This window comes from Taudactylus pleione, unplaced genomic scaffold (genome assembly GCF_031769625.1).
Source record: "Taudactylus pleione unplaced genomic scaffold, aTauple2 ptg000282l, whole genome shotgun sequence".
NCBI lineage: Eukaryota > Metazoa > Chordata > Amphibia > Anura > Myobatrachidae > Taudactylus > Taudactylus pleione.
The window spans coordinates 15,343,336-15,356,316 of NW_028284684.1; the positions used below are offsets into that span (position 1 = coordinate 15,343,336).

The 12,981-nt window shown below is 47.8% G+C and overlaps 1 protein-coding gene across 14 annotated transcripts in view; it reads left to right on the top strand.

Moving 5' to 3' along the window:
• NCOR2 (nuclear receptor corepressor 2) overlaps positions 1-12,981 on the top strand; it is a 535,580-nt gene that overhangs the window by 504,730 nt on the left and 17,869 nt on the right. For 12 of the 14 annotated variants that reach the window (XM_088482142.1, XM_088482138.1, XM_088482137.1 and 9 more), the window contains 4 exons: positions 1,462-1,605; positions 2,055-2,185; positions 3,547-3,731; positions 4,819-4,968. In XM_088482142.1, the coding sequence (XP_088338268.1) occupies positions 1,462-1,605; positions 2,055-2,185; positions 3,547-3,731; positions 4,819-4,968 (610 nt within the window). The remainder of the gene's footprint in view (positions 1-1,461; positions 1,606-2,054; positions 2,186-3,546; positions 3,732-4,818; positions 4,969-12,981) is intronic. The other 2 variants (XM_088482139.1, XM_088482140.1) reach the window with 1 other exon arrangement.

A 12,981-nucleotide genomic window follows, 5' to 3' on the forward strand; every position in this document is an offset into this window, starting at 1 on the left:
TGTAATTGTGAAGTGTAAACGTCTTGGGGCAACATCAGCTCAGCCGTAAAGCGTAGGCTACACAAGTTCACATAACTGGACTGACAAGTTATAAAGCTCGTAGCATGTAAAAAATAGTCTGCCCTCTGCTTGCCACACTTACTACCAATTCTGTAAGGAAGGAGCAGAAATCTCACTAAAGCTGGTGAGTGCGCTTTGTTGACAGACATAGGAAAATTAAGGAAATGACAGCGGTAATTATATACAAATTCCAACAAATGTATAATAAACAGCTATAAAAAATACTGTTCGTCATTGATTCGGAATGTTTTGTTAAACTTTAGATTAGGATCAGATTAAATTAATTAGAGATTTTCATAAATTGTATACAGTCTTAATATCTAACTTCACATTGTTATATATAAATTTACACTTTTTTGTTTGTTTTTTCTACCGATGGCCATTTTGATATATATACAGTATATATAACATTATTTGCGGGCCCAGTGCACAATCGCCGGTGATTACAGCAGTGCCCGGAGCATCCTGAGGATAGCTGTAAGGGCAGCAGTGTGACCGTCTGAAGCGTCCTATGGACACTCCATTCGGCACTGCTGCATAGATTTTAGGCACCGGCCCGTGTGCAGTCTGCGTCACGGGCCCCCTCCGCTCTGTCCAGTGGCCGGCTGTGCACTGAGCGGTGCGCGGCCAGCACTGCACTTATAGACCCTGGGCACTACAGTGTGCTCAGAGTATATAGCGCATGCGCAGGTCACCGGGAAGATGGCTGCCGCGGCCATTTTCCCTGTACTGCGCATGCACAAATAACAGAAAAATGGCAGCGGCGGCCATTTTCCAGCCATTATTTTTTAGACGCAGACACCGGAGCAGACGTGGGACTCCGGAGAGGTAAGTTTTATGGGTGCAGGGTGTTCGGTGCGGGCCCCCCCTGGACCCAGGGGCCCGTGTGCACCGCACACCCTCCACCCATTATAAATATGCCCTGCTTGCTAACCATATGAGGCTAGCAGAAAAAAGCTCAGAGGGAAAGACCAAATGATTCCGCTGGCCTTTTATGGCCCCTGGGCCTGAGGTTTCCCATCCCTAGTTTAAAGCAACAAATGGCTAAATAACTAAAACGATAACCATGATACATGTATACATTTTGGGAGTCATTTCCTTGATGTCCATGGATGCACATCTTCTCATTCTCCCTTAAAAGATCAAGCTGGCCCTAAGTCTGAAGATTAGGTACACGCTTTCCACATAAAGGGCTGTTAGATGATGTTGGTTTTGAAGTCCCAGTATTTCCATTGCTCTCACATTTAGTAGAGTGCTATTTTGCACCAGCTTCTGGAACTTTGGATTTCTGGGGAAATAGTGGCCATCAAAGTGTGAACATTTTGCACAGTTGTGTTACACTCACTATTAGTGAATAGGGTGCTATGTTGAAACTCTTAACATATTTCTGCATTTGATTAGGATTTCCCACTGGGTACAGCCCCGACAGACATGGCGCAGTCAGCCCTCTGAATTCTCAGCGCCTGTCTCACGAGAAGCAGAACCGGGTATCTGTGCAGGACTCTGAGAACGCACGGATGGAGCATGAATCGCGGCACAAGCAAGGTGATTGGGAGCATTTGATCAACTTGAGGAAAAACGCTCAACAAATTACTTTTGTGTACTGGCTTATGTTTATATGAACAGTATACAGATGGTCAGTGACCATGTTTATCCCCTTCATGTATTGCAGTATTTTAGACCTGTGTGATTTAACCTCATATTTTAATTTTTTCTTTGTGTTGGTTCAGCAGGAGATAATATACAATAGTGACATACTCTCTTGTAATTTAAGTAAATCGTTTTATTTTAAAAGTATAGTACAAACAACAATTTTTATTTTTTTTTTGCATAATTCTTCCCGTAGTAAATTATACCCAATTTAATCTTTATAATTACCACAAGAGTAATACTAAATAAGTATACACTATGTAAGATATTAGTGACCTTTATTTTGTATGTAATAATTCTACAATGCACAGTTCTAAGAGTCTCTTATGTTCTCTTCTCCACAGTGCCTGTGAAGCATGTCTCAGAAGGACATCTGCGGCAGAAAACAGATGGCCAACAGTCCCCATGTCACACACAGCAGGCCGGGTCACACATGAAAAGTCAACGTGTAGTCACCTTGGCTCAACATATTAATGTATGCGTTACATTCTCATTGTCTTCACTGTTTTAGTGTAGAAACCATAATATCCTGTTCAAGGAACAGTGTTGGGAGATGCCAGGGTCTGCTAATATCAGTTATTAATATCTGTTGCCACTGACTGGATTTATGTGAATGTGACATTTTATACGTGGCTCTGTATAAGCACCTGCTGACCTTAGCCAAAAGTCTTGTTAGGACAACCACACTTCCTGCTACTAGACTGCATCTTGCAATAAGTTAAATGGAGAGTGTAAAGCTGGGTACACACTATACGATGCAACAAGCGATGTGACGGTCTTCCCAATTTCACTAAATCCCAGAACACACTTTATAGAGTGTACACACTGCAATTTTCCAAATGGCTGCACAATATATTGTATCCAATTAATCATTGCACCTGTACACACTATGCAATCGTCATGTAGACCAGTGCGAAGCTTCAGAGGTACGATGGTCCAATTTACAGATGTGTCCACATACATCTATCCTCCATGCGCAGCAAGTTGCGCCACTTATAACGCGGGAGCTCTGTGTGCCTGGGTAGCGCTGAGCGTCTTTCGTTCGTCTTTTTATCTTAAAATGCGTCTTCGTCACACAGTGATGGTAATAGATAGCACAATCGGCTTATATGCAGCATGCCTATAGTCTGTGTTCGTCTGCTTGTGAAATGCTACGTTACATTGTCAGCGGCTGTAGCACTGTAACGTAGCGTTTCACATGTGAATACACCCGCGACGCACATAGAATATAGGAATGCTGCATATCATTTTATTCAGCAGAAGCAGCTTGTGCTAGCTATTCACATCACTGTGCGAATAAGACGCATTTGAAGGTAAAAAGTTGCACAAAAGACGCTCGATGCTACCAAGTCACGCCATGGCACGATTAGAAAGGCTGTTCAACGCGCAAGTAGACTAGATGTATGAGGAGGACACATCTGCATTGTGTGGTCCTGTGTACACATTACACCATGTGCACCACATCGTTCATTGCATCATCCCATCTGACATGCAGTACAACAGATGAGACGATGCAATGAACGACGGATTGGGTGTACACACTATACGATGTGTATAATATCTTGTTCCAATCCGCGTCGGGACAATATATTGGACGATAGATCTTATAGTGTGTACCCAGCTTAAATTCACAAGGATGTCCATTACTTTTTATGTAGATTTGGTTTGGCGAGGGCATGGAGTAGTGTTCCAGCCATAAAATTAGAGGACTAGTATTTGTAAGAGAATGAGTAGAAGCACTTTTGTAGAAAATGACAGTGGATTAGGTCATGGAGTTGGTATTGTTTGAGATGTAATTAATAAAACTATTTCCATCCATGTTGTTTTTCATTTCAGGAGGTTATTCAGCAGGATTATACAAGGCATCATCCACAGCAGTTGCCGCCACAAATCCCAGCACAAATGTATTATGGCGGCTGCCCAGTATTAGACCTAAGGCAGAATCCCAGCGATACCATCCATCAGCAACAGGAACTGAGTCAGGCAGCAAGGATATCTCCTGGGAGCAATGGAGAGAAAAGGTTAGTGTTGTCCAATGAATAAATGTATAAAGAACAAAATTGGAAGGAGAATCTGAAATTAGCCAGAAAAATTGTGATTTGTACTTTAGGGGGGTATTCAATTTCAGGCGAAATCGGTTGATTTTACCAATGACGGCGGAAAAACGCCCGTTTTTCACCTAAAACTGGGGAAAACTTTTCTCCAGCCTAGGACAGGTGAAAAAATTAGCAAAATCCCTATTTTTGGGTAAAAATGTGGGGATTTCTTACAGAACACTTTGGACAGCCCCCCTAATGATACTCTCGCGGAAAAAAAAATCGTAAGTTGCGCACTTTGGTGAAAAACCACCGCTGAAATTTCGGTCAAAATTTTATTTATTTTTTTTGTGAAAAATCCGTTTAACGTATTGGGGCTGGTATTTCAGAGGGCCATAAGGATGCGCCAATTGTTTTAAACATCGCACGTGGCTGGCGCAGGCTGTTTTTTATAACCACTAAAAAACGCCCGTGCCAGCCACGTGCGATGTTTAGAACACTTGACGCATCCTTATGGTCCTCCGAAATACCAGCCCCAATACGTTAAACGGATTTTTCACGGAAAATTATTTTTGACCGAAATTTCAGCGGTCGTTTTTCACCAAAGTGCACAACTTACGATTTTATTTTCCGCTAAAGTATCATTAGGAGGGCTGTCCAAAGGGTTCTGAAAGAAATCCCCATATTTTTAGCCAAAAATAGGGATTTGGCTTTTTTTCGCCTGATCTGGGATGGAGAAATCTTTTCTCAAGTTTTTTTTCTCCAATAGCGTTTTCGCCTGTTTTTTTGGCGACAATATCCCCGTTTTTTTGCAAAAACCAGCCGTTTTCGCCGCTAATTGAATACGGCCGTTAGTTTCAGCCATAATAATGTTGTCATCTTATAAATGACTCACACTTGCCTAGCTACAAAGTGTAGGGAGTCCATGACCTGGACATTAACTTTTAAGCCATGTTTTCCTATGAAAGCACTCAAATGTTTCCCATGAAAACTAAACACTGACTCTTCCAAGTGTAGTTAAAACGTAAATTCCTGTGTGCAGTAGATAAACCTGAGCTTCATTGATCCTTAGATCACCAGATCAAAACAAAGCATCTACGTTGAGTGGATCAGAAGATGGTGTCGACCCCATTTCTCCACCGGAGGGCATGGGACACCAAGAGTATACTAGGAGTGCCACATACACAACTTTATATAGAGAGGGAGAGCAAACAGAACCAAGGTAATGCACTCTCAAAGCATGCCAGCCTACTTTTCCATCAGTATCCAGTCATACTTTCCCCTCCAATATTTTTCCAACTAACTTTTGATGAGAACGTCCGCTGCTAATAATGCAAGATAGCAGTCATGAATGTAAGATATTTGCAGAGGAGATTATCAAGCACATCAATAAGACTTTCATCACAGTATATTACTTATTTGTAGGGTCCTACCTAAGCATTGATCTATGTTAAAATAACTTCCTTTACCACAAAGTAGTGAAACCTAATCTGGCAAATTATTAAATATCGACACATTATATTGTTTACCTGATATTTTGCAAAGTTACTATACAAAAATATTTGGCTATATATTTTGATATGATCACACATCAGTGTGATATGATATGATCACACATCAGTGCCAAGTACTGATAATATACTTGGCACAAAAAACTATCATCAGGGTGTCCAACATTCTACAGACACTGGTCTGGTCAGTATGCAGGCATGTAGACTGAATGTGAACATAGACATTCAGCCCAAAAAAGGGGCAAATTGAAAACCTAAATCTTCTAGAATGTGCGTTGAATAAGTCATTTACAACAGACGTCTCTCCTCCTTCTCAGATCTTCATCTACCTGTTTTCTGTGGTCTCCCAAATCATCACCCTTATTTCTCTTCCAATTTCTCCTCTGTCATAATGACCATCTCAGCATATCCATCTAACCCTGTCTTCAAATTCAAAATAAAATTGCATGCTTTGTGCCTGAATTAAATGTATTTCTTTATATCCTAAGAAACTCTGTAAAGGAAAAACAAAGGTTAAGCTAATGGATTTAAATTTACTATCTCAACTGCAAACTAAAGACATACCAGTTATTAGTAGGTAGCACAGAAGAATATGTCGTTTTGTACACATATGGTCTAATGTGTACCCAGGTTAAGATTTGATTGGGGGTCCTGTTCTGTTCCATATGTTCTTGTAATTGACCTTGAAAACCAAGCCATAATGATTGTGAGCAATAAAACACAGATATTAATCTTTAAATGTAAAAGTGGCTGCCCCATATAACTTGTAATATCCACATGATATGTTTCAGCACTTATTAACCTTAATTTTGTAGTATACAGTATTTAGGCATACATAAATAGATTTAAAAACCATGCCAAAAACCTGGAATCCACCCCTAAGTAATGGTGCATACACACGGTCAGATTTTTCCTTCAGATATGAACGATAACGATTTAAAAATCGTTCAGTCGTTCATATCTGAAGGAAAATCGTTCATATCTGACATGCCTGAACGATGGACGATCAACGATGCGCGTTCCCGATGGTCAGATAACGATTTCTGACATCTGATGTGTTTGCAGTCAGACTTGGACGATTCCATTCATTTTAATGCAGTCAAAAATCGTTCAATCGTTCAAATCGTTCAAATCGTTTAATCGTTCAATCGTTCATCTGACAAATCTGACCGTGTGTATGCTCCATAAATATTCTCCCAAACATGCTATCCGTAAAAGAATTCTGAAAATGAATCTAATAACATTGGAGAATATGGCAGAACAGGAGACACATCTTGTCGGTATCATTAGTAAATGGTATTCCATTACATGAAGCCAAGAACCCAGAATTGCAGAATAGTGCTGGTTTTCTTTGCATGGGAAAGGAGTATATTGCAGGCCGTCCATTGCTATAGAGCTCTGTGGAAGATAAAGATCACAAACTGATCACTATTTTGGAGTCAATTTAAACTAGGGATGTGCAGGCTCGGATAGGTTCGAGTTTGCACGTTGAGTTTGGATTTTTCCCTCCAAAAAAACGGAACTCAGAAAGAGGCTAAACGTCATCTTACATGGACGAACAGGAATGATGATGTTCGTCCATGCAAGATGACGTTTTGCCTCTTCTGAGTTCCGTTTTTTCCACTTCAGGGTCCATAGGGTATCCACAGGATACCTTGGGGTATAGGTGTGACGTCAGTCGCAGGGCACCAAAGAGTTAAGCTTTCAGCCTCCCAGGATGCACTGGGTCCCCCTCCTATACCCCGCCCCCGAGCCAAGGCACCTCAGTTTAGTTTGGTGCCCGGCCGGAGTCGGGTGCACCTGTTGGAGTGGGGGCTAGAAGAGCCCCTGAAGCTTTTTCTTCATGCAGCTGTGGCTGCACATCTGGATGAACAGCATGGACAGTCAGTCCTGACGTCCATGCTGTCTTCCCTACACCCCGCCGGTACTGATCCGGGGATGCTGGTGGGCATCTGGGGTCACAGCTAGCGGTGACCCCAGATGTTCCGGACCATGGCCGGATTCAAGGGGGACAGAGGTAAGCAGCGGGGTCCCGCGGTGGGTCCCCGCTGATCACATGGTCCTAAGTCCCCAGGCAGGGGGCTCCCTGGGGACTGGCTGCAGCGTGGAGCCAGGCGACCAACCTGCGCTTCCACTACCCCCTGGGACAGCGGACCGCAGCAGAGCGGTAGCGCTGCGGCGTCCCAGGGGTTAAATGCATGCCAGGGGAGCGCGCCTTCCTGTCTCACAGCCGGCGCTTCCCCCGTTGCCCACAGCCCTCTCTGCACTGTGCTGACTGGCCCTGTGTCAGCGCTCCTCCCCCAGGCCAGCCTCCTCTCTGCTCCTCGGCGGCCATCTTCTCCAACGCATGGTGAACGCTGCTGGAAGCACTGGACGGAAGCATCGTGGTCTGGGTCCCCCCGCATACCTCTCCTCCGCTGTGGTCAGGTCTGTGTATGCAGCGCTGTGTCCTACCAGGCCCTGTGTCTGTGTAGTTGAGTGATCAGCGCTGTTAGTGCAGGAATTGATTTTCTTTGCATTGTATGTGACTGTGCTAGCGCTGCCTGTAACTTTTCTTCTCTAAACTGTCAGCTTTATTACTGTCCCTGTTCTTTCTGCTAAGCCCTTGCGGTGCGGTGCTGCAGGGTGGTCTCTCGCCTATTTAATATATAATTGGTGAGAGGGGTCACATACGGGGTGCCATCATGTCTGAAAGTGATTTTCCTTTGCCGGCAGTGTTTGTCCATGGCGCGGCCTCTTACGGTTACAGCACCGGTACAGGAGCCGCCCTGGGCTTGTTTCGCTCAGGCGCTAACAGCTTTAGTGGGCCAGTTAGCTCCGCAGCCCGCGTTTACTCCGATGGGTTTGTCCCAGCAGTCTGTGGTGTCGTCACCCATGCAGGGTTTCCCACGACAATTGGTGGTACCCCACAGTCTCCCTATTTCCCCGCTCCAGGTTTCTCAGAAGCCAGCGTGGGTTAACTCCCTGACGAGTTCTGTACAGCACTTGTCGGATGTATTGCAAGGGGAGTCTGTGATGCGGCCTCATAAACGGCCGGTGGCGTCTCTGTCCGCTCCTTATGAGGATGACGAAGGGACGTCTGATGATGGGGAGATTCTGGATCCTTACGATCAGGAACCTCTCCATACTAAGGACGCTGATGCTAAGTCCAAAGTATATATTCCTGGACTTATTCGGGCGGTCCGCACAGCCTTGGTGATTGAGGACGAAGTTCCCCCAGCGGCTAAGTCTAAATATGCCTTTTTCAAAGATGTGAAGGGCGATGCCACAGTCTTTCCTCTTTCGGGTCAGTTGGTGGACCATTTAGAGGAGGCGTGGAAACAGCCTGGCAAAAGATACCAGCCGCAGAGACGCCTGGCGGTGGCTTATCCGTTCGCGGATAATTATTTTGCTAAGTGGGAATCCCCTCCACAGGTGGATTCTCACGTGACCCGTCTTGTCCGTAGTGCCACATTGCCGATGCCATCCATGTCCTCCCTTAAGGATGCTACGGACTGCAAGGTGGAAATCTGCCTGAAGTCCGCTTATTCCCTTGCGGGGGGGGCAGCACGGCCGGCTATGGCCATTTGCTGGGTTGCCAGAGCGATGGAGCGCTGGGCGGATTCATTAGAGGCTCCTTTTGATTCCGACTGTCCGGCCGAACAGGCGGAGTTGATTGGCAATCTCCGTGATTCGGCCACTTACATCAACGAGGTGGCTCTAGATATTAGTACTCTGGTGTCTAGAATTTCTTCAGCAGCGGTAGCTGCTCGTCGCACCTTGTGGCTGCGATCCTGGAAGGCGGACGCAGATTCCAAGAAGGGTCTGGAAGCCTTGCCGTTTACCGGAGAAGTTCTCTTTGGTCCGGATCTGGATAAGATTGTGGCCACGCTGGCGGCAGCCAAATCGGCTTGTCTCCCGTCGGCCGCTGCTCCTTCTGGTTCTGGACCATCGTCCTTTCGGTCATCTAGGGCCCAGGGCAGGCCCAAACCACAGTCGTTTCCTCGTCAGGCTGGCCCTAGGAAATCGGTCAAGCCCCGGAAGCAGGCATGGAGTACCAGACGTCCGGCCCCCAAGCCAGATGACAAGCCTGCGGCCTGACGGTCCGGGCCTCCCTTTGGGGGATCCCAGGGTGGGAGGCCGCCTGCTGCAGTTCGCCCAGTGTTGGTCGGTCACTACGACAGGTGGTCTCCCACGGGTACGCCCTCTCCTTCCGGCACAGACCCCCGGCTCGATTCTTCACCACGGGTCTACCATCAGACCGGAACAAGGCTACGGAGCTGCGGAAGGTATTGCACACTATGCTCCAGGCTGGAGTTATAGTGCCTGTTCCATTCTCCCAGAGGGGCCAGGGTTTCTATTCAAATCTTTTTTTTGGTACAGAAACCCAATGGGTCGTATCGTCCGATTCTCAACCTCAAAGCACTCAACAAGTCTTTGCGGGTACCGAAGTTTCGGATGGAGACCCTACGGTCCATCATTCTGGCGCTGGAACCGGGGGACTACATGGTGTCATTGGACATACAGGACGCTTACCTGCATGTCCCTATTCTTTTGCGCCATCAACAGTTCTTCAGGTTTGCAATCCGCAGCGACCACTTCCAGTTTCGGGCGTTACCTTTTGGCCTGGCGACAGCACCACGTGTGTTCACCAAGGTGATGGCGGTCCTGGCGGCTTCTCTGCGGCTGCAGGGAGTCCGCCTGTTGCCGTACTTGGACGACCTGTTATTGGTGGCGGGATCTCCAGAGCTCCTGTTACGCCACTTAGACCTGACCATTGCCCTGCTGCAACGGCACGGCTGGCTAATCAACTGGCAGAAGTCCACTCTAATCCCGTCTCGGAGGATTCTGCATCTTGGAGCCTTATTGGACTCGGGACAGCAAAAGATCTTCGTGACGGAGGAAAAGATCTCTGCTTTGCAGTCAAGGGTGCGCAGTTGTCTGCACAGCCGCCAGGTGTCTCTACACTCGGCGATGAGGTTACTGGGCTCCATGGTGTCGGTGTTCGACATGGTGGAATATGCCCAGTTTCACTCCAGACCTCTGCAGCACCTGATCCTGTCAAAGTGGAACGGGCTGCCTCAGTCTCTGAAGTCCCAGACGATTGTGTTCACCCCGGAGGTTCGCCTGTCCCTTGCTTGGTGGTTACAGACGACCCACCTCAGCGAAGGACGTCCGTTCTGGATTCCAAATTGGGTCCTGTTGACTACGGACGCCAGTCTTCGGGGCTGGGGAGCAGTTTCGGGTCCACATCTGTTCCAGGGCAGGTGGACTCCGACAGAAGCGGAGCTTCCAATCAATATCTTGGAACTCCGTGCGGTCTTCAATGCTCTCCAGCAGGCACATCGGTTTCTCCAGGGTCACCCGGTACAGGTCCAGTCGGACAACGCTACCACCGTGGCCTACATAAACAGGCAAGGAGGAACCCGAAGCCGGGCGGCTCTCGTAGAGGTGTCTCGGATCCTGGTTTGGGCGGAGCGCAATCTTCCGGCCATATCAGCGGTCTTCATCCCGGGAGTGCTCAATTGGGAGGCGGACTTTCTAAGTCGCCAGGACGTTCATCCGGGGGAATGGTCCCTGCACCCGGACGTTTTTCAACTACTGGTGGACAGATGGGGTCTTCCAGAGATCGACCTCATGGCGTCCCGGCACAACAACAAGTTGCCGGTGTACGGGTCTCGCACAAGAGACGAAAAGGCGTCTCTGGTGGATGCTCTGTCCGTCCGGTGGACGTTCCGGTTCGCATATCTGTTCCCTCCGGTCTCCCTTCCACGGGTAATCCGGAAATTCAAACAGGAAGGAGGGACGCTCCTGTTGATAGCTCCCGCGTGGCCCAGACGGCACTGGTTCTCAGACCTTCAGGGTCTGTCCGTGGACAGTCCTCTGCGGTTGCCGCTACGACCGGACCTCTTGTCTCAGGGTCCTTGTCGTCACCCGGACCTGACTCGGCTGTCTTTGACGGCGTGGCTGTTGAGACGGCCATGCTGAGGTCCCGGGGGTTTTCCAGCTCTGTGGTGCGTACCATGTTGCGAGCTCGGAACAGTCTTCCGCGAGGATATACCATCGCGTGTGGCATACGTTCTTCCAGTGGTGTCGACCGAGAGGTTATGCACCGCGGGAGTTTCGTCTGTCTCGGATTCTCGCCTTCCTGCAAGCGGGACTAGATCATGGGCTTCGCCTTGCTTCTTTGAAGGTACAGGTTTCGGCCCTGTCTGTCTGGTTTCACCGTAGGATTGCTACAATCCCGGATGTGCGCACCTTTATGCAAGGTGTTGTCCGCATTCAGCCGCCCTTTGTTCCACCTGTGGCGCCTTGGGATTTGGCTGTGGTCCTGAGGGCTCTCCAAGGACCGCCGTTTGAACCACTGGGCTCAGTGGATCTTAAATGGCTAACAGCTAAGACTGTTTTCCTTTTGGCTATTGCTTTGGCCAGACGTGTTTCTGAGTTAGGGGCTCTTTCTTGTAGACCCCCTTTCTTGGTTTTTCATGGGAACAGGGCAGTGCTCCGCACTCGCCCCGAGTTTCTTCCCAAAGTTGTTTCCCAGTTTCATGTTAACGAGGAAATCGTTGTTCCGGCCTTTAACTCACCGGGTCTTTCCGTGGGTGAGGCCTCTTTGGATGTTGTGCGGGCCTTAAGGACTTATGTTGACCGCACTTCTTCGTTTAGGAAGTCGGACGCTTTGTTTGTCCTCTATGGCTTCCGTAAAAAGGGTTGGCCTGCTTCAAAGCAAACTTTGGCAGCCTGGATCCGTATGGCTATTTCTGAAGCTTATCTTCATGAAGGCCTGCCGGTTCCTCCTTCTGTGAAGGCTCATTCCACTAGGTCTGTGGGTCCTTCGTGGGCAGCTCGACGTGGTGCCTCTGCAGTCCAGATCTGCAAGGCTGCTACGTGGTCCTCTGTCCATACCTTCGTGAGGTATTACAGGCTTGACACCTTCGCCTCTCAGGATGCTTCCTTCGGGCGGCGGATTCTCCTTTCAGCACAGGAGCGTTCCCACCCTTAAAGGATACTGCTTTGGGACATCCCCAAGGTATCCTGTGGATACCCTATGGACCCTGAAGTAGAAAATATGAGATATGGTAAGAACTTACCCTTGTTATCTCTCTTTCTACGAAGTCCATAGGGTTCCACAGGACTCCCGCCCTGTCTCACCTGTGCTGCAGATGGGCTTTGCTCTGGTCACCGGTTTTCCGTCTCCCTCTGGTGAGAATGTGATTCTTGTATGTGTCCAGATCTTTGTTCTCTCTCTTCCTTCTCCTCCTCCGGCCTATGGCTTGGTAACTAACTGGGGTGCCTTGGCTCGGGGGCGGGGTATAGGAGGGGGACCCAGTGCATCCTGGGAGGCTGAAAGCTTAACTCTTTGGTGCCCTGCGACTGACGTCACACCTATACCCCAAGGTATCCTGTGGAACCGTATGGACTTCGTAGAAATAGAGATAACAAGGGTAAGTTCTTATATTTTTGGAGGGAAAAATCCGAACTCAACGTGCAAACTCGAACCTATCCGAGCCTGCACACTGTGTTCACTTTCTCGTAAACCCTGAAAGTTCGGACCTACAGAAGATAGTAACATTTACTAGGAGATCTATTTGAGAAAGAAGTTAAAGGATATGCGCCCCCCCACTCCCACCCCCAAAAAAAATTCTGGATATCCCAACCCCTTTTCTCAACTAGCATATCTGAGTGTACGGTACCCAAGCTATTTGTTAAAGCCCATTTAGGACTACATTGGTTCCTCTCCCTTA